Source organism: Barbus barbus (genome assembly GCF_936440315.1).
Source record: "Barbus barbus genome assembly, chromosome: 29".
Classification (NCBI taxonomy): Eukaryota; Metazoa; Chordata; class Actinopteri; order Cypriniformes; family Cyprinidae; genus Barbus; species Barbus barbus.
Window position 1 is genome coordinate 19728360 of NC_136757.1, and position 24476 is coordinate 19752835.

At 36.5% G+C, this 24476-nt stretch overlaps 1 protein-coding gene across 6 annotated transcripts in view; it reads right to left on the reverse strand.

Annotated features, from left to right (window-relative positions):
- Nucleotides 1-8019: 8019 nt before the first annotated feature.
- The window catches only part of LOC306849857 (casein kinase I), a 38057-nt gene continuing 21600 nt past the window's right edge, over nucleotides 8020-24476 (reverse strand). For 3 of the 6 annotated variants that reach the window (XM_079385220.1, XM_079385222.1, XM_079385221.1), the window contains 9 exons: nucleotides 21861-21930; nucleotides 15042-15190; nucleotides 14620-14854; nucleotides 14251-14336; nucleotides 13200-13284; nucleotides 12966-13114; nucleotides 12733-12813; nucleotides 9160-9266; nucleotides 8020-8650 (listed from right to left, as the gene is read on the reverse strand). In XM_079385220.1, the coding sequence (XP_079241346.1) occupies nucleotides 8596-8650; nucleotides 9160-9266; nucleotides 12733-12813; nucleotides 12966-13114; nucleotides 13200-13284; nucleotides 14251-14336; nucleotides 14620-14854; nucleotides 15042-15190; nucleotides 21861-21930 (1017 nt within the window). In that variant the 3' untranslated portion in view covers nucleotides 8020-8595. Of the gene's footprint in view, nucleotides 8651-9159; nucleotides 9267-10874; nucleotides 10977-11241; nucleotides 12113-12732; nucleotides 12814-12965; nucleotides 13115-13199; nucleotides 13285-14250; nucleotides 14337-14619; nucleotides 14855-15041; nucleotides 15191-21860; nucleotides 21931-24476 lie in introns of those variants that run through there. The other 3 variants (XM_079385219.1, XM_079385218.1, XM_079385223.1) reach the window with 2 other exon arrangements.

Here is a 24476-nt window from a genome sequence, read left to right on the forward strand (position 1 = left end):
AATGCCCTATAATGTAATAAAGCTTATTGCTATTTGAGTAGATATGATATACAGTAATGGATAAGAACAGAGTTTTTAACTTGACTGTATACTCTTCTTTAAAACATTTTGTTCTCTTTTCTCAGCTCCATAAATTGGAATTACTGGGCGTCTCACCGATGCTTTTTATTACTACACAGAGAGGCCAGCACCGCTCTACAAAAGTTTTGGTCAAAAGTGCATACATTCAGAGCCATCCCTCAGTACCAATCATGCAGAGACTTTATGAGGCTGTAATAAGAGGTATTTATTTGTACATTTGCATTTACAATTTGAAAAGCTCTTCTTATACTTACTCATTTACCCTTGACTTGTCCACAAGATTATGATGTCACACTAAATATGTTTTAAAGAGTGCATGCACTGGCATAACTACTGGTAGTGTGAGTGTTTTATTAGTATTTATCAAATAAAATAAAATAAAAATTAACATAGCTGCAGTTCATTGCATTTCATGCAGAGGATGGTCAGGTGTAATTGGTACTATTTCATCAGTTATCATGTTTGTATATCAAGATGCAGTGAGCGAATGCTAATTTATGTTAATTTGTTGTGTCAAATGTGAAAATGCTCTACCTTCTTTAGTGCTATTCTAGGTGCTATCAACATAGTTTTGTGACCTTAAAGAGCGTGATGTAGTGTAGCGTGATAGAAAATCAGTTAAATGCAATGGAGCTACACTCTTAAAAAATAAAGGTGCTTCAAAAGGTTCTTCAAGCGATGCCATAGAAGAACCATTTTTGGTTCCACAAAGAACCTTTCAGTCAAAGGTTCTTTAAACAACCATCTCTTCCTTACCTTTTTATAATCTGAAGAACCTTCTTTCACCACAAAGAATGCTTTATAAGTATGGACTTTATACAGAACATCGGGACACCCTGTGACAGCCTACTTACCGAGATGTGGCAGGTGTAAACGGCAGGAAAATATCGCGATGTTTTCCTATCGAGAGTTGGGTCACGCTTATTGAACGCGAAGAACAAATCGTACGATATAGTACGATTTAAACATTTTATTAAATCGTGCGAATTAGTACGAATTCGTCTTGATGGGCTTGTCTAAATGCAATGAACAAATCGTACGATTTCGTACGACCCAGCTCGTATGATATCGTACGATTTAGCCACTTGGTTAATTCGTACGAATTAGTACGAATTCGCAGTGAGATAGGGTTGGATGCATAGTCTACAAGAGCATACGGTCATATGACATGTGACAATACATACGACATTCCCCTGCTGAAGAAAACAATAGAGCCCTGCCCAAAACACAATAGAAAATGTAATGGATTGAATGGTTATAATGGGAATTGTATTGGTTTTAATGGAAGCTATAATGGTGTCTACTGGTATGTGATGGATTCTATTGGTGGGATGTTAAATCCTATTGGGAAAATGCCCAAAACACACTACAAAAAGGAATTTTTTAAAGGTTTTACTTGAAAAAGCTAATGGTTCATAATATTAGCAATAATTTTGATCGAACACTTAAATATATGTATATGTTTTTATCATTTCAGACGCATCTGAAACGTCAAATCATTGATATTACCGAACAAGTTAAAGAAAATTGTGCGCTCTCAAGGACGCGCATTTAACACCAGACGAGAAGCACATTTTTGTTGTTGTTGTTGCCTGCAGAATATACTAAAGTGATTATTTCCGAATTCGCCATTCAATAATATATATATATATATATATATATATATATATATATATATATATATATATATAACGAATTAAAATAATAAATCATGAATCGGTTAGTCCTGACTGGCATCGCGATTCGCCTCGTGCAGAAGGACGCGAGACTCGAGAATGGAGTGGAAGAGACCAGGGGCCTGTTTCAATAAGGAGGTTCAACCAACTCTGAGTTAAAACTTGAACTCTGAGTTGACTTACCCTGAGATGGGAAACTCTGAGTTTTCGGTTACAGAACAGCTGAAATGAGTTAGTTCAATCAACTCTGAGTTGACTGACTCTGAGTTAAGCGCATGCACCACGACTATGAAAAGTCATGATCAGCGGAGCGCCGAAATTACGATTCACCATGGCAACAGCTCCCGCCAAAAAGACGTCAGCGTGCGTACCTCCGTCAATGCGTAACATTAATTCTTAATAACTGTCTATAACTTAATAACTGTTATAATATCTGAGGTGAAAACTGTAAATTATTGAACTAATATTCACTTTAATGGTATCTCATGGCCACAAAAAAAAAAAAAAAGACAGAAAAAGAAACAAGAACGTGGCAGCAGCTAAAAATGAAGTATAAAAACACAATTGATTCAAGGTAAAGCTTTAAACATGAAAGGTTCATGGGTGTGGGCTAAATGACTTTACAGACTTTATTTGACATTAAATATCATTCAGTGTCTATTTCAATGCGCTGCAGCTTTTTCCACATAGTCTAGCACTCTTTTCACATAATTAAATATTCTCTAATCCAACCTGTTACATTTCTTAATTAGAGTAATAAAATTAACTACTGACAAGAAGGCAGAGGGAGAACCTGGACAAGCACGACTGACAGATGAAGAGGAGATGGTCAAGTATTGGAAGATTTCTAAAATCCAAAAGTAAAAATAATAACTTTTGCTTTTGTATTAGGAAATAAAGATGACCAAAATTTTTTAATAATTTGCTTATTTAACAGCTGTAGTGGTGGTTATGGCTCGTACTACCCCTCCATCTGGCATCCTTCCATTTCATACAGTAATCATGCTTGTCATCAATGCATCCAACCACACTGGAAATCCTGAAGGAAATTCTGATTATTTCAGGTTACTTCCACAGGTCACAGAAAGATGTTATCAAGTGAACATCATTTATCAGATTAGCCTCATTTAAACCCATTGCTACACCTTTGACCTACAGTCCTGTGATACTCCTCTTTGACGGATTTGTGCCCAGGAAAAAACTCCCAGAAAGAGCGTGAGAGCGATGTTAAAATCTGCATATCTTATAATGTGCTCTGCATCTCTGATGTTTAAAAGAAAACTACCATTTAAAATGGTACCGCTCAAATAAATATGCACATGAATACGGTGTAAAAAAACATATAATAACATAAATAATAGGCTATAAGGTATTTAGTCTTGTTTCCATGAAGGAAAAAAAAAATTTAATATTTTATTTTCCAAATTATCTGGCAATGGGGTAAGAAATTAAAATTAGCCTATTCTTGTTTCCGTTTGCATTAAGATTATTTTTTTTACACTCTAGAACAATTTTATATTTTAACAAGACTAAATATCTAAAAAAAAATGTTTTCATGTATAGAAAATGCATCTTAACTTAAATTTTAAATGTTTGTACTTGAAATAAGACAAACATACTCAGTAAGCCCTTTCACACATACAGACTTTTCCGGAAAATTACCGGTAAATTGCCGTAAAGAGATCATGTGAGAACAGGACCTTTTCAAAAATACCGGTAAATTCGTTCTGGCAATTTACCGGTATGAGAAGTTGTAACATTACCAGTAAATTGCCGGAATTCTGCTGTGTGTGAACGCAGAAGGAAAATTACCGGTATGAGCACGTACGAGTTCAGAACGCGCTGACGTAAGACTGTACTCCGGGCCAATCATAACACACTGACACCGATGACGCATTCACTCCACACTTTCCCATGTATCCGCCCATGTCCGTCGCACAGACCGCTGCATTTGTGTAAACATAACTGTTTTTTTTTTTCAACTGTTTTTTTTCAACATTTACTTAAGAAAAAACCTGGATACTCGCCAGGACGGCCATTTTTGCGTAATTTTGTGTGTGTTTGGCCACTTAAGTTCAACAACAAAAACTACGTGAAATAACTCAATATGATACTCGCTATAGGCGGCTTTGGATGTAACTGTGAGCGCTCAGCCTTGAAACAGCCTCTGCAGAGCACGAGTACCTATTGGCTTTAAAAGACGTGCAAATTATAAATTTTTGGGACTATGCAACAATGACCCGATTAAGCAAGTTACAATTTTGTCAACTGTCCCGAAATGCGAGCGAAAGTCTTGGATTGGTGTGCAGCAGCTCGTTGCAGACGAGATGCACTGATGTGAAGCCGCTTTGATAGAGTGAAAGAGAGAAGACGTGGTTCAGCTGAATCACTCACACTGTTTTCAAATCTGCTAGTTTGTGTGGATTTATTTACTCATATAACCTACTTGCTATCTTCAATAAATGTTTGCAGGAATTCCCCTCATTATAAACTTGAAAGCTGCGGCAATGAGTAAAACTATGAAATATACACACAATCCCCCACGAAATTCTGGACATGATTATAACTCTATTACAGAGATTTGTGAAATAAAATTTCATTATTTTTTATTTACATCTGTAAATAGACTATTGTAGTTTTACTTAGTTAAACCTTAGACTGCTAGCAAATGTTGTTAGCATAGCAGTAAATTAATTACTGCAAAACTACCAAAAGGACATAGTTACTATTGTAAAGAGTAGGAATTTAGCAGACAAATATTCACATCGTTTTATAACAGGTTTAGAGAGAGCTAAGGCAAACACAACGAAATTTAACATGGTTACTATAGTTAAACCATGGTTACCAAAAATGAACAATGGTTTTACACTATATAGTTCACCATGGTATTTGTAGTAGTAAAATTCTGGTTATACAATTGGTAATTAGTCTGCCAAAAAAAGGTTACTTTTACCATAGGCCTAATAATATTAATTTTCCTTATAGGACAAAACATGACCCATGATAATGCAAAAACATGTTCAGTGTTAAGATTTTTTCTATTAAGATATATTCAGGATGTAGCTATTGTTGTACCAATTTTGACATTTAGGTAAGATAAAACGATAACATATGGTCCTAATGTAATACTTATTTTTTTCTAAAATAAAGTATGTGCAAACAAATTATAATGAGGTGGTTGTTTTACAACAAGGTGGAGATGTGTTGATGAAAAAAATGAGTGAAAAAAGTAAACACACATAAGGGACAGAGAGATGTCAGGGAAAATGAAGAGACTAAAAAGGAAAATGGAAGTTCAAGTGATAACCTTTAATTATTTTGCACGGATTTAAAGCAGGATTTGAAACAGCTTCCCGAGTCGCCACGGAGAGTCTTTAACTTTAAATTAATGTTGTACAAATCAAACTGTTAGCTGAAATATCCACAAAATAAAAAACAACACTGATATAAGAGTGTGCAGTTTATCTGTCAATCAGATGCGCACGAGTTTCGTTATTACAGCAACAGCAGAGCATTCTTTCAGAAACCTGGGTCCAATTCGAATACATTTTCAAATAAATTGATGTGTGATTAAGACACCCAGGACTCTGATGCTGATGGTTCACCAAATCATAATTTTGTAATTATTGTCTGTTAAACATACTAATATATATATATATATATATATATATAAATTAAGAGTCAGCAGATTATGAATTGCAATTTAATCCTAATGAAATCTCAATTACTTTTGTTTTATACACACACTATATGGACAAAAGTATTTGGGACACAACTCATAATTATAGAATGCCTGTGTTTCAATCAGAGCCTTTGCCACAGGTAATATATCAAATTAAGCATGTAGTCATGCAGTCTGCATACAACCATTTGTAAAAGAAAATTGCTGTTCTGAAGAGCTTATCCGTGCTAGATATCTCACGGTCAAATGTAAGTGTATTATTGGAAAGCAGAAGTGTTCAAGAACAGCAGCAACTCAGCACGAGACCATGTTAATTGAGTGCTGAGGCGCGTGGTGTGTAAAAGTCGCCAACGCTTTGCTGACTCCATAGCTGAAGAGTTACAAACTTCCACTGGCATTAATATCAGCAACCCTGTGGAGGAAGCTTTATGGAATGGGTTTCCACGGCAGAGCCGCTGCTTGCAAGCCTCACATTAAGTACAATGGCAAGCGTCCTAACAGCATTGTGCCAACTGTTAAGTTTAGTGGAGGAGGGATACTCCTATGGGGCTTTTTTTCAGTGGTTGGACTAGGGCTCTTACTTTAGTGAAGGGAAATCTTAAAGGGGTCATCGGATGCAAAATTCACTTTACAAGTTGTTTGAACATCCATCCTATAATAATAAAAATCCACCCAGTTTTTTTTTTTAAATCGCTATTTTAAAATTCCTTTTCTCAAATCAGGCTGTTCTGAGACTCCTGTCAGAATGACATAGTTCTGTACAGGCCCCTCCCACGAGAGTTGATTGACAAGACCATCTTACCTTAGACTTGCCCTGAGTGAGCTGTCATCAGTCCATCACTGTCTCCGGTGCAGGGAAAAACAAGATGTCTCAGATTAAGCGATTGAAGCGTTTAGTTGTTGGATGTAATAATGAATATAGCAGTCGTCATTTACTCCCGATATCTGAGCCGCAGAGGATTAACGTTACTTTCATTTTGAAGGGAATGCGCCGATTCTCATTCTACATAAATGCATCTATGTTCGGCCGAATCATTCGTGATCCAGCTTTATCTACAGAAGAAGTGAGTATAAAAGGGTTTTTATGAATCTTTGCAAATTGCCTTTCCTAATAATGTGCTTGTTAGCCAGTTTCGCGTCTTAAGTTTAGTATGCTCCATATACAGTATATACCTAGATGCCTCATAATCGACTGTTTCTATGGGCTGCGATACGTAAGCCATCCGCCAATTTTGGAATGGTCTGCAAATCTTTGAGCGCATTGACTGTGTGCGTCTACAACAGCAAGTTACATGATTTTATATCTTTGAATATTCATTGATTATTTTGGTGAATGTGAGATGGCTGATGCGTCAATGTATCTGGAGCGGTCGAATAGGCATCTAGGCATATCTATGGTCTGCTCGTCACTCCACGGAGAGGGGCGGAGTCAGCAGAACTCGCTAGGATTTAAAGCAACATGGACTAGATCAGTGTGCTGAAAACAGAGCTGATTTTGACAGGGTAAAGGTGGTGTTTTTTACACTACCATTGAAACATTTTAACCAAAGTATGTTATATACTTTTCATTAAGACCCTAAAGAATCATATCAACTTGCGTAAAATGGGCATGTGATGACCCCTTTTAATGCTTTAGCATACCAAGACATTTTGGACAATGCTTTGCTTCCAACTTTGTGGGAACAGTTTGGTGAACACCCTTTTCTTTTCCAGCATGACTGTGCCCTAAAGCACAATGCAAGATCCATAAAGACATGGTTGGATAAATTTGGCATAGAAGAACTTGACTGGGCCAGACAGAGCCCTGACTTAAACCCCATCCAACACATTTGGGAATGGAGATTGTAAGACAGGCCTTCTCATCCAGCATAAGTGCCTGACCCCTACAAATGCTCTACTGGATCAATGGGCAAAAACTTGCACCAAACTCCATATTATAGTCTATGTATGTAGAATGTGATGTCATTAAAATCCCTGTGTGTGTGTGTGTGTGTGTGTGTGTGTATATATATATATATATATATATATACACACACACACACACACACATAACAACACACACTGGAACTGTCCAAAACACAGAATAAATCTCTTTTAAAATAATCAATGCAATCACTCAAAAAAAACAGTGCAGGACACTTGCTTAAATTTTAAACATTTTACTTGGAAAGGCACAAACTATGATTTCCTGGTAAATAAATTTTGATGTGAGAAATAAAACAAGTACATATTTTTCTTCTTTTCCTTAAACGGTCCTTGAACAGATATCAGCCGAGGATGCGCTCCCACATCAGTTTATATAGTCTGTCGGTTGTCTCGCCATTTCATTTCAAGACCACTTTGTTGTCTTCTTTTTTTTTTCCAAAAGTGCGATAACAACGACAAGAGAATAATATCCATTTGTCTCTCCATCCCCCACAGTACCTGAGGCCAGTAACTGCGCTACAGAGTCCACAATAACAGAAAAAAAGGAAGAATTGTTTTTTTGTTTTTTGTTTTAAAGACAAAAAGGACAAAAAGAAAGCATTTCCAGGACACTACAACTGCTTTACAACCCAAGGATTCCTTTCAATCAAAACAAAAAACAAAAAAAACATTAAATTACAAGAAAAAAAAAAAATTCCAGAGTCTGGTTGAGATGAAATGTGTCCTGTTATTTTGTAATTTGGTGGGTGTTGTTCCCAGTGCAGAGGCGACTCCTGCCCTCACGTTTTTAATCACAAATAAGATCTATTTCTAAGAAAACTTAAATCATTTGTTCACTGATGTAACATCCCCTTATCAACGAACAATAAACGCTCTGCATGGAAACTAGTATACACCAACTGTTTCAAACTGCATCTTTTCACACACGGTGGTCTTATATCAATTAATTTCATATCATCTTTTCATCTTTTTGTGTTTGTGTGAGATTTCATATTTTACTTCTTATGTATCTTCAGTATTCTCTTTTTTTTGAAGGAACCAAAGTCTGTTGGACAGTCAACATCATTCCTTTGCACTCCATTAAGAGGTGAAGAATCTATGAAAGAAAGTGTGATGGGGACAGAGAGAGATAGAGAGAAAGAGAAAGACAGAGAGAGAGAGAGTGTATTTGCTTGCATTTCAAACTTAACAGTGACCAGAATGCTTCAAGTTCTTTTCAAAGAGCACGCTTCACTTGTGCCTCTGAAGAGCTTTCCTCTTTCTTCTCTTAAAAAAACAACAGCACCTAAAAGAAAATCAGAGCAAAATTTACTACAGACAAAAAAATTAAAATCTGTTTCAAATGTCTTAAGTGGAAATGTAAAAAATTGAAGAGCGCTGAGGCATAATGTGGGACATTAAAGCAGTAAAGGGACATTCATATAGCAATTTGCAGAGACAAATTTAGTAATTCATAAATAATTCATTTTCAATTAGAATTTAAGAGCTATAATGATGCAAAGCTGGCATATCTGGCATTGAAACATTTATGCAAACGAGCAATGACAACCAATGGTAAAGATGGCAAAGATGATTTTACAGTGATTAATTGGTTTGTTATGATTCATCACGACCCACATACAAGGATAATATAAAACTAATAATATAATGAGAGAAAAAGTGTCAGCAATTAACATGCTGCATTGCATTGTAATTTGTATACAAACACTCAGAATATTATTTTTTTAACAGAATGAAAACCGATTTGTTATTTTAGGAACACCACTGGGAGACTTCAAGTGATGATAAACTTACTTTGTGTCGTCTGCCACCTCTACTTCAGTGGGTGCAGTGATGGGAGCATTGGAGTGTCCTGCGGTTGGGTCGTCTGTGTTCAGCTCTCCATTCGTGGAGCTCATGACCTGAAGATCACACAGACACAAACAATAAAAACATGCGTGTGATATTAGAAAGTCGCAATTCACACTCTAAAGAAACTGTAATAGGTCATTAAAAACTGTGGATTGTAAATATTAAACACATGAGGTTTATATGACCAAAAGAGCACAGTATTTCATCAAAATATAATTTGACAGATAAAACGCAAAGTACTTCCTAAAACAATTTACCACAACAATCATCCTTAAAAGATTATACACAATTACACATATGGGAAAAGGGAGGAATGCAAAGTATACAGTGAATATGTGATCATTCAAATTAGTCATTAATGACTCATCTTTTTTTTCTTTTTTAGGTAGAAAACATGTCACTACACCACAACATTCCCGTTTTAAAAACAAGTTTGTTTCGGCTTCTCATATTCAGCCCTAAAAAAGTCCTTTTGTAGAACTTGTAACTGGATTCTTTGTGCTGAGGCAGTGTTATTATTGTTAATGAAAACTAAAATAAAAACTAAAAATAATTTCTCTTATACACAAATGTTCAAAGGTTTGGGATCAATATGATTTTGTTTTTAAGAAATTAATATTTTTATTAATTTAGGATTCATCACATTTACCGAAAGTGAGAGTAAAGGTATTTGTGATGTCACAAATTATTTCAATCAAATGCAGTTCTTTTGATTTTTTTTAAAATCAAAGAATCCTGAAAAAACAAATAGCAGATTTAACAAATATTTAGCAGTACGATGTTTTTTATAGCACCAAAATATAATTATAGAATAATTTATGAAGAATAATGTAGAGTAATGGCTGCTGAAAATTCAGCTTTGCCATAGAAATAAATTTAAATGATATTCAATGGAAAAAAAAAACATTTTTATTTTAATATTTCACAGTAATTCTGTTTTTTTGGGGGGTTTTTTATGAAACGCATGCAGCCTTAGTGAGCAGAAGAATCTTTTCTTCATAAACATAAAAAATAAATCCCAAACTTGTGAATGTTAGTGTATCACACAACTGAAAAATCGAAAATAAACCAAAACACATTTTTATGGTTCCAGAACTAAAATAAAATCTAGAAAAAAATTATTTACTTTAAATAAATTTAATATTAAAATAAAAACAGATAAACTAGAAATATTTTAAAGAACTAAAACACAAACTAATTTGTAAAGACAAATTGAAAACAAAAGAGAAGTGTAATAATAATAAGACAATAATAACCCTGTCCTTAAGATGATTACATTCAAAAGACATAATTATCTTAAGATTTGAGATGAAAAACACCAGATCTGTGTTTGGTCCATGGGAAATCATTCCAAAACCCAACACTAGGTGGCACATGTGTCTCATCAAGCGCCTTTCAAATGCACCACAGAAGAGTTTCTCTTTTGAAATCTATCAGCATCCATTAGATCCTATCACACCATGAGCTGCTCTCCAGCTAAAATGCTTGATGGCTTCTATTTAAAACACATGGTATCTCCAAGGAACGGCACTGCCGCCATCTGTAGTGTGCTCAGAGCTTAAAGGGGCCAAGCTGAGCATCACAGATTAATGAGTGTGCGAAAGACAGAGAAAAGCAGTCACGCTCATTCAAAAAGCAACACCACGAGCAAGCAGTACCTGCACTGAGCCCCCTAGCCTCTCGGCCGTAAGATGCGACCCCAGAGTCTCCTTATTGGTCACTGGAGTGGGCTGGGACTCACTTCCTTTGGGCTCGGGCGACTGATCGACAGTGGAAAAGCATTTTGGGCAGGGAAGCATGGTGGGTGGGCAGGGTGAGATGGATGGAGATTTTGAGGTATGATGGGAAGGGGCGGTGGGTGAGTAAACACAAACGAAAAATAAAACATTAAAAAGAAGAAATCTCACATGCAGAAGCTTGCTCAATTACTAAGATAAAAGTTAGAAGTGAATGACACAAACTAATGGAAATAAAGAAAAAACAGTGAGAAAAAATAAATGAATAACCCAGCAAACATGCAGAATTAAGAAAGGCTGCTATTAGAAATCAAAGCAAGTATTTTATTTATTTAACAAATAATGACATGAACACTACCATTATAACTTTTGACATTTTTTTTAAAAAGACATGCAAGCACAAGCAGAGGGGCACATAACAATCTTCCACCAGAATTTTAAGCTCATTTTACGCTCATGTATCATGAAATGAATGCAGAGATACTATGAGTTCAACTGGGATTTTAGAGGTGGAGCTACCTTACATTTTTAATAAAACAAGCAAAATTGCAGCTATATGTTTGTGGATGTACATCAGGACACATTTGATACATTTGACTTAAAATGTACGTCACAGGAACGCAGAGATGAGCCATAATGAAATTCTGTGCTATATTAAAGAACACTGTCTGTTTGTAAGTGGATGTATATTGGGAACAGGGGCACATTTTGGCAACATTTTATTTTGTGATTTCACTGGAACATGGATGAACAACCAAGAAATGGTATATGTGCCGGAGTGTTTTTTTTATTTTATTTTTTTACATGAAGCAGAAAAAATGTATACTTTTCTTCAGCAAGGATGCATTCAACTGATCAAAAGTGACAATAAAGACATGTTTCCAAATAAATGCTGTTCTTCTGAACTTTATCAAAAAATCCTGAAAAAAAATGCATCTCAGTTTCCACAAACATTAAGCAGCATTGAAGATAAGAAATGTTTCTTGAGCACCAAATCAGCATATTAGAATGAATTCTGAAGGATCATGTGACTGAAAACTAGAATAATAGCTGCTGAAGATTCAGCTTTGACATTGCAATAAGCCTTGGTGAGCATAAGAGACTTCTTTCAAAAATATTTAAAAGCGTTATTGTTGACAAACTTTTGAAAGGTAGTGTATCTAGAAGAAAAAAAAACAATCATTGTTGAGGAATTCTTGTCCTGTTTACATTGTCATAATCATCAAGATAACAAGACCAAACAGATGTGGGAACATATTCACTGACTTTCACCATATGTCCCTCATCTCTAGTCAGAACATTTATGACCTAAAGAAAAAGTGAAGACAGTGCTGATACCGCCACTGACTGAACCGAAAGTATTTTGATTCAGCAGCAGAGAACTTTGTCTCTAAGCAACTGGCCACTAAAAAGGATTTGTTTACACCAAGCAAGGCACAACTAACCAGCCTTCCATCCCACTAATTAATCACACGAATGATGTTCAGAAACTGTATTGCACAACTGTAACATCACGCCAAACTTGAGCAACTCCTCCAACAAATTTTCCTCCGTCAACAATGTTTATGACCAAAAGCAACGGGGCTTATTCTGATTGGTTGCATAAATATAAAGAGGAAAAGTGGGGTATACTATATCTGGCTTTGAGTGTGTAAGATACACCCTACACTGCACTGGAGCAAATGAGACATACACTACGACCACCTAGGGTGAATAAGAAAAGTATAGTGTACTTCCCTTAAGCAGATCCACTCTGAGTTTAACTGTGCATCCAACTCACCTGGTTTTTAGTCTGCGGTTGTGCTTTGTCTCTGCTGCTCGGCTGGGGTGTGTCTGTGGGGATGGGGCCTATAGGTGTAGGCTGTAAAAGACAACAATGATCTCACCATTGAGCACGTCTCACACACTCATACACTTGGAAATAAACCTAACGTAGCATGACAAAGGCATTTGATATTTGAAGTACACAAGAAAAGCATTGAGGAAGTATCTGTGGAGGAAACAAACACTCACAAGAGGCTTGCCGACCCAGTCGTACTCGTAATCAAAGACGTAGCCGTTCCTGTCAAAGAGGTCTGTGAAGAGCTTCCTCAGGTAGTCGTAATCTGGTTTCTCAAAAAAGTCCAGTCGTCTCACGTATCTCAGATAGGTGGCCATTTCCTCTGAAAAGAAAACAGAAATGGCTTTAGTGCAGGGAAACGATTCACACGTTACTGTGCTTGACATAACCGAATGGATGGCACTAACCTGGGAAACTTTCACATAGCACTTCGATCGGCGTAGCTCGCTTGGTGTCGCCAATTTTCTGGTAACGTTCTTTCAGTGTGTCCGCCTGTATGGAAAACACACAAATGATTTCTCAAAAACAAACTCCTCATGAAAGACTAAACCTGGCTGAAATGTAATTAAGCATATGCAACATAAATGCAGGGCAAGATTTTGCCTCTGGCTAGTTTTATTGAATAGGCAATGACTCGCACAACAAAAGATTGTTTTACTTTTTTAACATTGACTTTTTCATTCTCACCCTACTGTCATGTGCCTTCCATGTAATCCCTTTAAGTGATGAATCAACTATGGTGTGTGAGAGAGCACTACAGCAGGCAAGCGCAGAGCTTCTAACACCTGTGTGCGTTCAGAAGCAGCCACAACCGCTACGGCCATGTGACTTATTGCTCTATGACACATGGCTGAGCAACTGAAGCACAGCAGCTGATATCTGCATCTGTTGCCATGTCATCACACTTCTCAGTTACACTACTGTTAAAAAAATTTGGGGTCAGTAAGACTTTTCTTGAAAGAAATTCGTTTTATTTAGCAAGGATGCATTCAAAAGTAAAGACATTTGTAATGTTAAAAAAAATCGAATAAATGGTGTTCTTTCATAAACTTTTTAATTCATCAAACAACACTGAAGAGTAATCATGAAAAAAATCGGCCAAATCATTTTCAACATAAGAAATTTTCTTGAGCAGCAAATCAGCATATTAGAATGATATCCAAAGGATCATGTGACACTGAAGACTGGAGCCTTACAGTGAAATGGGAAACTTTTTTATTGTAAAAATTTTATATTTATACTGCTTTTATTGTATTTTTGATCAAATAAATGCATCCTTGGTGATCATAAGTGGCTTATGTCAAAAAAATCTTACCACCCTAAAATTTTAAACAGTATTGTGCATGTGCATAGAAAAACCCTGAAACACGAGGATTCCTTTATTAATACCACAAAAAGGTTGCAAAGATCAGAATGAAATGAAATCATTTCAAGAATGGGTGGTAAAAAAGTGCAAACCTTCAAGCCCTGCCAGGGCAAACTGCCTCTCAGGAAGTACATAAACATATGGCCCAGTGCTTCTAGGTCGTCCCTTCTGCTTTGTTCTGAGGGGGAAGAAAAACAACAACTGTTACACGTCATACTGATGCATGCAGCAGGTACATTTTCGCTGTAAAGTGAGACGGATATATTTGAGACTACACGATTAAGTGGGTTACATAAATAGTCACTCGGGAAAATGAAAGTATGTCATTTAAGGTGGGTTGTTGATTTATTATTTTTCCCCTTCACCTAGATGTCACAGGAATGAAGAATCTAGAAAATGAACATTTTGGAAACAAGGCTGGTTTTCATAGGAAAATGAAAAGGAGAGTATTGAGTGCACACCTTTTCCCAAATGTGTGTTGATACTCATATACCGGGCAGTGCCAGTCAGGCTCTTATGCTCTCGGTATGGGATGTGTTTTTTGGTCTCGGGGTCTATGTATTCTTTGGCAAGCCCGAAGTCAATGATATGAATGGTGTGCTGCCTCTTAGACCCTGGCCGCCCCACCAAAAAATTCTCTGGCTTGACGTCTCGATATATCAAGCTTCGCGTATGAACATACTCCATCCGTGTTATCTGAAAAAACAAGGAAGATGCTGTTAAGGACTTTCTCGACCAAAAACCAAAAAAATCCCACAAAAACATGCTAGAGCTGAACGATTCCTAGAAATCATTCATAAAACAGCCAGAAGAAATCCTAAATATGTAATGAGACAAACCAAAATTGCTGACAAAAGCTAACAGCCTCTGACCAGACGCTTACCAGTTGAATAGCTATCATTAGGACGGTCTTGAGGGAGAAAGTGCGGTCGCAGAGGTCAAACAGGTCCTCCAGACTGGGCCCAAGCAGTTCTAGAACCATAGCATTGTACTTCCCGCAAGGGCCGAAGTAGAAGACCTGAGGAACTCCCTCTGCAAAGACAAGACAAAATGATCATTTAACCCAGTGAAATACAAATGTACAATCTTGAATCTTACACTTTTGTTTTTGTCACAAAAGTGTAAGATTTGTTTTTGTTTTTGAATCTTACAATTTTGTTGAGAAATGGTTTTGCACTATTATTTTCTTAACACCACCAAATGTTTAGCATCCTGTTCACAGCCAGAACAGGCCACCGTCTCCGACAGGACCCATAATGACTCCACCTTGAACAAAACATTACTAACAAGCCCTTGGAGAGAGAGCACATCATGCAATTCATTAAACCAGCATCTATCTCACGCTCACAGAGTTTACAGAGGGATGTAAAACACCTGATCTGTCCCACGTACACGGCATGTTCGACCCCACAGTAAGAACTCGGTGCACAGACAATGGGCATGATTAGGAAAGGTTAATGAAGGCAGGGTTGAACTTCATTCAACAGAACTGTTTTGCTTCCACAAACTATATAATATACCAAATGAAACTACAGACTAGTATACATTTTCTACTGCAATTTTGCAAAACAGTGCTTTATGGCTGGGAATGGGCATTTAATCAAAGAGCAAAAACAGCTTGTACATTAAAGAAATAGGCCGTGTCCGCTTAGATATTGCTGCTAACATAACTTATCAACTAAAAGTAAGAAACCTATTTATATATTTACTTAGGTTTAAAAAGCAATGACAAAAACATTTAAATAAATATAAATATTAAAATAAAAATGAATATTCATAACAATAGAAATAGGAAAAAAACGTTCAAATGTGTAAAAATATGTATAAATAATTTATAATAATAAAATATATTTCATATATTATATATACACATTCATTGATAAAAATGTATTTATTTAAAAAGAATATTGTGCTATTTTTGCTTGTATCACCCACCCCTAGCACCACAGTACAGCAGTACAAATAGCAGGTGTTGAGCAGAATTACTTTTTTTGATGCCGTCTTTGAAAAAGCAAGCATTGCTGTGACTCCACAAAACAAGACCTCAAGGACACACAGTTCTTAACTGCTGTCCACTGCCAGTGTTTCCAATTCAATTCCAGGTCGCCTGTGCCAGATCCCATGTGTGTGTGTTCTTCGGTCCAATGGTCAGATGCGGAGGCACATGAGATGCACTGAGACAGCGAGCCTAGGAAAACCCAGCTCCAGGGAGGATTATACAAGGATTTACCTGATCTGGCAAACGTCATTCCCACAGGTGCGGGTGCCGAACACCAGCACACACACACCTGCCAGCACTTTAGCTAGCCAGATCCGTTTGGAAACCACAACGATGATGGATGTGCCCACGGCAAGAGTGCAGCCAGGAAGCTGACTCATCAAAGCACCAGATCCGAGGTTTAAACCCAACGCCAACTCGGCAATCAGAAGATGGAAAATTACAACCATGTAATATACCAAATGACTTCCTTGAATTATAAACAAGGCCGATTGCAGGTTTTTAAAGCATTTCAAACCATACTGAAAAAATGTAATATTTTAATTACAACCGGAATTCCGGAAATGTTGGGATGTTTTAAAAAAAAATGAAAGTGAAGGTGAGATTGAAACTTTTCCTTCATGATATTTATTGTTGTCATGACATCCAGTGAGCGTATGACGTCTGACATAATCGGGCGACATTTCACCGCTAATATGAATAATTTTATTTTATCACTACTTATATTATGGCCATTTGACTATAGCAGTGTCCAGTGTTTTCCATACATTGAGTTATTTAAGAAGTTTATTCTACTTCGTTGAATAAACTGAGCACGGCACATTTCAAAATTAAAATGCAGCGAGGGTGTTTTTATATGAATGTATCATTGAAAAGAAACGACCGTCTTCAGAAAAGCTTTGATGCGGTTTTCATTTAGTTTTTCCTAGCGTTTGTGAGCTCAGCGCTTATTTGATTACAGCCGTTACCGGGGAAACCGCTATATCTTCCGCTCCAGCAGCGCCTCCTGCTGGCAGAGAATCAATTTGCATTTGCAAGTCTGTGAGAAACACTGGTGTCTGTCAGCAAACAAACAAAAAGCATGCTTCAGAACTGTTTTCAGAAGGTGCTTAAGTTTTGAGCCATGTATTATTACTATGAATTAGGCTATTACTACTATTACCATCTTGTGCCCTGCAATAATATTATCACATTTTCTATAGGGACAACTATGACAGTTGCTCTCACGTCTCGCACAAGAGAGCAGCATGTTTAGAAAGCCATGTAATAATGTTATAAACATTATTTTAAACATTATGCACTTTTTTCAAAGATAGCCTTGTTTTTTATTGCTGTGATGAAACGTGCATTAGTACGTTAATATTTTGCTCGATACGCTCTCTTGTGGCCTCAGGAGAGAAGCCAAAAGCTTTTTTCACCCTAACAGAAATTATGCATTTTAAATTCGAATATAATTCGAATATTGATAATATTTTAGATTTTTAATATTTTGAGTTTTTCAGCCAATTTGACAGCCCTAGTAGATGATGAGATTTGCAAAGCCTTTGCAATTTGACATTGAGGAACGTTGTTTTTAAAGTATTCCACAATCTTTTTACGCACTCTTTCACAGATTGGAGAGCCTCTGCTCATCTTTTCTTCTGAGAGACTCTGCCTCTCTAAGACATCCCTTTTATAGCTAATCGTGTTACAGACCTGATGTCAATTAACTTAATTAGTTGCTAGATGTTCTCCCAGCTGAATCTTTTGAAAATGTCTTGCTTTTTCAGCCCTTTGTTGCCCCCGTGCCAACTTTTTTGAGACCTGTAGCAGGCATCAAATTTGAAATGAGCTCATTTAGTTAATAAAAGTGTAAAATTTCTCCGTTTAAACATTTGTTCTGTTCTCTATGTAAATAAAATATTGGCTCATGTGATTTTAAAGTCTTTTAGTTTTCGTTTTATTCAAATTTAAAAAACTTGCCAACATTTCCGGAATTCGGGTTGTATTATCTAGGCAGAAAAAATGGTTATGAGAAGAAGCACAGTCCAATTTATCCATGCAGTATGCAAAAAAAGCTGCACAACAGAGAGACATGTGATGAGCAGTAATTACGTAGGCCACAAAAAGTATTTGGACACCAAGTCACAGCTCTCAATTAGGAATGAACCGATAACATTTCGATTGATACAGAGAATTTGATCTTTTTCTTTATCTTTATCTTATTGCTGATATCCGATAAAGTGCTAATGATAATAATAATCTAAATATTAAATAAATGAATAAAATAAATTTACACATTAAAATATCAAATCAATCAATTTTGTCAATGTCAACTAAACATGAAATATTGATAAAATATAATGACAGAAAAAGTGATCCAAAAACAGGCAGAAATGTCCAACCATGATTAAATATCCATTATTAAGCTGATAAATATCAATAAAATAGTAAAACAAATACAAACATGCATGAATAAATACACAAATGCATGCATGCATGCATAAAAGATTACAAAAATACAAACAAATCAATCAATAGACTAATGACGTTAGTCATCAGCATATCGTTTTTAGTCGATGTATGAAATCAGTTCAGTTCATACATTTTTAAACGTGGCTTAAGTGTCCAATCATCTATGTAGGCAGTCTTTGGCTTTATGGATTTTTTTCTACAGCACACCGTAGCACTTTTAACTGCCTCTGTGCAGCAACACTAAAGTTCAACAAGGAGATTCTCTGCCATATCACAAACCCACTCGCTCACAGTACTAACAGAGCCTGAGAGAAAACAACCCAACTCATTGTTCATCAAACACATGTCCTCTCAGAGCAGACGCATTGGAATGTCAAAGTTTAGCACACATGCCCAAGCGAAGGCTTGCATATTAAAGATTCAGAATGCAGCCAGAGAACAACAAGGCCCTGATTCCATTAGCGGGACAGTGGAGAAGAATCAGGGGCTGAAACGTGATCGCTCTGGCCAGGACAGGTCCCAGTGTGATTCGGGAGATGAGAGGGTTTGCATTATCCGCCCTGCTGCATAAAACATCCACAGCCTGCACTGCAGAGAGTTCCATGACACTTTTTTCCCCAAATGTCAGAGATTGAACACAACGATGGAAAAGCCACTAACCAAGTCAGTCACACCATGCAGTTCAGCTAAATATAACTCTAGAGCTTTAATCAGCAGCACAATAGCAATTAAACATTTAAACACAAGCTATTTAAAACAAGAAAGCCACACAGCAGCAGCAAATTCCCCTTTCAAAGCACTTTAATATGCCTTACGCTTTAAATAATTGACAGAGGCATAAAACTGTATGACATTTAAAGTACAAAACTATTGATGGTGCAAAGTAGAGATCTTATTTATGATAAATGCAGCACTGTCACATGAAAAATTAGAAAGAGGGTGTGGCAATATGTCCCAGGAAGTATCCTAACATGACCTGGACTCTTTTTCCAGGGACGTGGAGAATTAACACTAGTCTTTAGCTGCAGATTTAAGTGAGTAGAGGTTCTCCGGTGGCTTAAGATGAGTCTCACAATGGCAGATCCTCTCAAAGGATTCTCTGCTGGGAAAACTGGAGGCTCTAGTTTGGTTGTCTCCTCTTAGGCTTCATAAAACCTTTATATCCAGATTTTACAACTGTGAATCACTGGATCTCGCTGGCTTGCTTTGAAAAGTGATCATGTTCACTTTGAAGTGATGGTTATGCATTACCAGAAGGTCAGGTTGTGTAAGATCCAGTGTCACACTGAAAATCACAGGTTGAGAAACTTAAAGAGTCTTTGAAACTGCATTCATCTGTTAGGGCTGAACATTTTGAGCCTGGTGGTCTTTTGTCCGTTCCAGTATATTGTTATGTCCCATGTCTGTATCCTGAGATTTAGGCCTTGGATTCAGGGTCAGTATAAAATGACATGCATCAACAAAAATGCACCAGAGAGGGAGAATAATCTAACACTCTCTGAACCTCAAGACACATCAGTCCATAGAAGACAAGTAAGAAAAGGAGCAAAATTTAAGGGTCAAGGTTTGACATTTTGAGCAATGTAAAATACACCAAAACACCACAAGGGACAGTTAACCCAAAACCAAAAATAATGTGAATTATTCCTGTAATATAATAATATAGATTTATAAAAGGATAAAAGTCACAAACATTCAAATAAATAGAGAGTTTCTGCAGGTTTTATGAAGGTACATTTATGAAGGTAAGACATTTTAAGACCAATTATAGAGAATTTATGGAATAAATTAAAGGGAACACAATATGTTTTCTAAATATAAATATCTAGGGAGAACACAACGAGTTGTACCAGCAACAGTTTGAAAATATTTTATTTAATAATATTTAGAATTTTGTTCGAATGTTCGAAGATATTTAAATCAATATACATTTATTTGGGAAGCAAAATTACATATGATTAAAAGTCTTGTTTACTGAGAAATTGATGAAAGTGAAGTGAGTTTATGATTAAAACAAGAACAAACATCTGCCAATGTGGTAAGAAATCAACTTAATTCAAAAGGATTACAAGTTTTCATACCCAATAGAGCTTCATTTTGCATCTCGTTTGTCTTGATTTAAGGATGTTTAGACATTTGTATTGAAAAAATACAGACAAAAATACTGAGGAAGATATTCATTCTTTGCAGTGTGTGTAATACTTAATGCTTTTACTTTATAAATTTTATATTTTCTGCTCCGATTTAAGACTTTTTAGGCCTTAATGTGTGGAAGCATGAAAGACCTTTTTAAGACCTGCAGAAACCCTGGAAAAAGTCAAACAATAAAACAAATAATTATACTTTCTTTAGCTTTGTGAAAGGCCTGATTCAAAACAGCAGCAGTAACCTAAACAAGATAGCCATCCATGTTTATTTTCTCTTTGCGCACTACTGGACATATGGCTTTCTTCTAGAGAGGAATCAGTCACGTGCTGGACATTCGATAATGGCAACCTAGCCGAGAGGAGTCGTGTATTTATAAATATAGCGGGACTGCCCTGCACGCCTGCACTTTCACTGGCTATTAATGTTGCAGGGGCAGCAGCAGTGGCTCCGGTGAGCTGGCAGAGGATCAGATCCCGGCTCTGGAGACAGGCGTTCAGTGAATGAGATCATTGCATTGCAGGGTGGCCACGAGTCGATATGAATAAGAGCTGCACTTCGTGCCAGTCAACCTTCCGGTTCAGTGATCAAATGGATGGAAGCACCAAGGATTTGTACAAGCTGCTCGTCCTTTTCATTGTAGGGCTTAAAAGAATCAAAGTTCAGCCTTCAGGCTTCACAAAATGTATGGTAATTACAATCAAAATGGCTGAGAGTAACTCTCCAATCACACAGCTCTGAGATTTAATCTGTTATAACCTCATTCATAAAGCAAATGATCATTTAAATCTGGGAGGGAGACACACTGAGGCATTACGTAATAAATAAGAACTTAAACACAACATCTTCTCGTAGCGGACTTCCCCTGGGTAACCTCTCACCTTGTCCCCCCTTAATCTCAATCCCATTTTAGACCCTCCTCCTTTTTACTGTCACTTGCTGCTGATGGGTGAAGGAGCCACATCAAAAGGTTGGAAATCACCGCCCCCACGATTCTCAGCACACAACTAACAACAAAGGATGATCGGTCTCACACAGGATGAGTAGGTGGCGGTTTTTCATAAAGCATATAACATACGATTCTAGAAAGGCTGTGAGGCTTACCTGAATTTCCCAGCTGTTTATAAAATCTATACTCCAAATGGAGTTGAGGCGCCCTGGATTTGATTGGCTCCTGAAAGAGAAGGAAAACACTAGGCATTAGAAGATTACAGGAAATAATCAGTGAATCTCTCAAATATAGCACAAACACAAATGTAACAATCCTCAGCTTTAGGCTAGTACAAAGGTAATTTCAGCATCACATTTCTAGTCACTACTCACTACACATATCCACCTTTATTTTGCACATTTTCCAACAAGACACATTTTTACCATTTTGTAAACTACTTGGGGTTGGTAAGATTTTTCTGTGTGCTCACCAAGGCTGCATTTATTTGATCAACAGTAACATTGGGAAATTTTCATAATTTTAAATAACTGTTTTCTATTTTAATAGATTTTTGTGTGTGATTTATTCATCATGACAAAGCTGCATGTTTAGCAGCCATTACTCCAGTCTTCAATGTCAAATGATCTTTCAGATCATTCTAATATGCTGATTTGGGGCTCAAAAAACATTTATTCAGGGTTCCCACTCTAAGTCAAATGTCAAATCCCCTGACTTTTCCCTGACTTTCACGGACTAAAAATCTGAATTTCCATGACCTATAATGAACGGAAAAACAGTCCGATGTTGTGCAGAGCACTTTTTTTTTGCTTTTTACCGTTAAATGCTCTTTTATATTTCTTATACTTTTTATTTTTAAACTCGGTCTTTGAAGAGGTCATTCTGTAGCCAAAGCTCCTAAAAATTTAAATTTTCTGGCATATTTGCCTTAGTTAACCGGTACAGCCTAGTGACTGCATTTGACTTAAGTGATTGCCAGTTGACGAGTGGGAAGGGAATAAAATGGAGCTGAAAAAATAGCCCAGGCCTCAAGGCTAAGGATTTTTTCAGTGGTTAAAATTATTACTTGCCCTGTTAATATTGCCTTGCCACAAAAAAAAAAAAAAGTTGCTTTTATCAATTTTGATTTTTGTAATTCTAATAAATAAACTTGACACCAATATTTTTAGATACCAATAAAATTTTACAATTCTTGATTTTAATGTTAATACCACAGCAAAAAAAAAAAAAAAAACACTAGCCTAACTAATATAAAGTTCAAACATTATTAAAGATAAGTGACAGTCAGTAAATAAGAACAAATGAACATATTGCAAGTAATAGCAAAATTAAATATAGCTGCAAGCAGCGATAGCGGGCCCAAGCCGTCAGTGCAAACGCCACCCCATCAGGTAAACGGTGCCCAGTGGGCACATGCATTACAGTAACCCTCTGGCAGTCTGGTTTTAAAGGATACGGTAATTAAAGGGTTAATCCAAACCATCAACTCTGTGAAACACACACACACCCAGAACAACATAAAACTTTAGTAATACTTTACAATAAGGTTTCAGTTTTTAACATTAACTATATTAACATGAACAGTAAGTATATAGTATTTATTAATGTTAATTAATATTCAAAACTTAAACATTATTAAAATTTAAAGTTTTATCTGTTAACATTAGTTAATGCACTGTGAATTAACGTAACCATTTTGATTAACATCAACAAACATTAATAAATGCTGTGAAAATATATTTTTTCATTGGTAGTTCATGTTAGTTATGCATTTACTAATGTTAACAAATGAGACATTATTATAGTGTTACCAAAGCTTTTCATGATTTAATAATTCATCGCCTCGCCAAGGGCAAACCGTTCGAGGTATCAAAAATCCCTTTGCAATTTAGCATCCCCAATGTCTTGAGATCATGTTCACCGAATTTGGTGCTCATCTGTTGGAAAGGAGTATATCAAATTCCAGGGCGGAGCCTATGACATGCAGCGCGAAAGTTGTTTGGCTCAATGATATCTATATGTGTACCGAGTTTCATATGAATACGTGCAAGTATGTGTGAGCTATACATAAAGTTTTCTGACTGTGTTCCAGGGGGCGCTGTAGAGCTCCTGTGCTACACCCGGGTCCCAGCCTCTGCGGTGTCCTAATGGTCGCAGATTCCAATGTGTGTGCAAATTTCGAGTTTTTGAGCACGTTTTTTTGAGCACGTGATCATTGTTAAAGCTACAAAGTTACTTGCCAAGATGGGTTTTTTATATTTTGTATGTATTTGCCCATTCAGGCACAAGAAAGATGCTGAGAGAGAATCAATTCAGGGCTCGCGTGTGTCAGAGTCGAGGCTGTCTGTACACGCTGTTTACACAGAACACATTTGAGTTGACAAACAAAAATCCCTGATATTACATGACTTGAACAAAAAATATATAAAATTCCCTGAATGTCTGGAATGTCAATGTCTGGAATAGACCTTTTAAAATTCCATGATATTCCAGAATTTCCATGACCCGTGGAGACCCTGCTTATTATTATCAATGCTTCAAAAAGTAGCTTTTTTCCCTCAAGAATCTCTGATAAATATAAAGCTTTTATTTCAAAACAACATTTATTTGAATAAATCAACTGTAAAATTTATAGATGAATCCAATTTGCTCTCATCTTGATTTCAAACTCACTGAATCAGTTATAGCAGTTAACAGCTGAATGGGGAGATTATCAATATATAACATATTTTGGTCTGTAAAAATTGATTACAGTGGAAGTAAAAACAGAA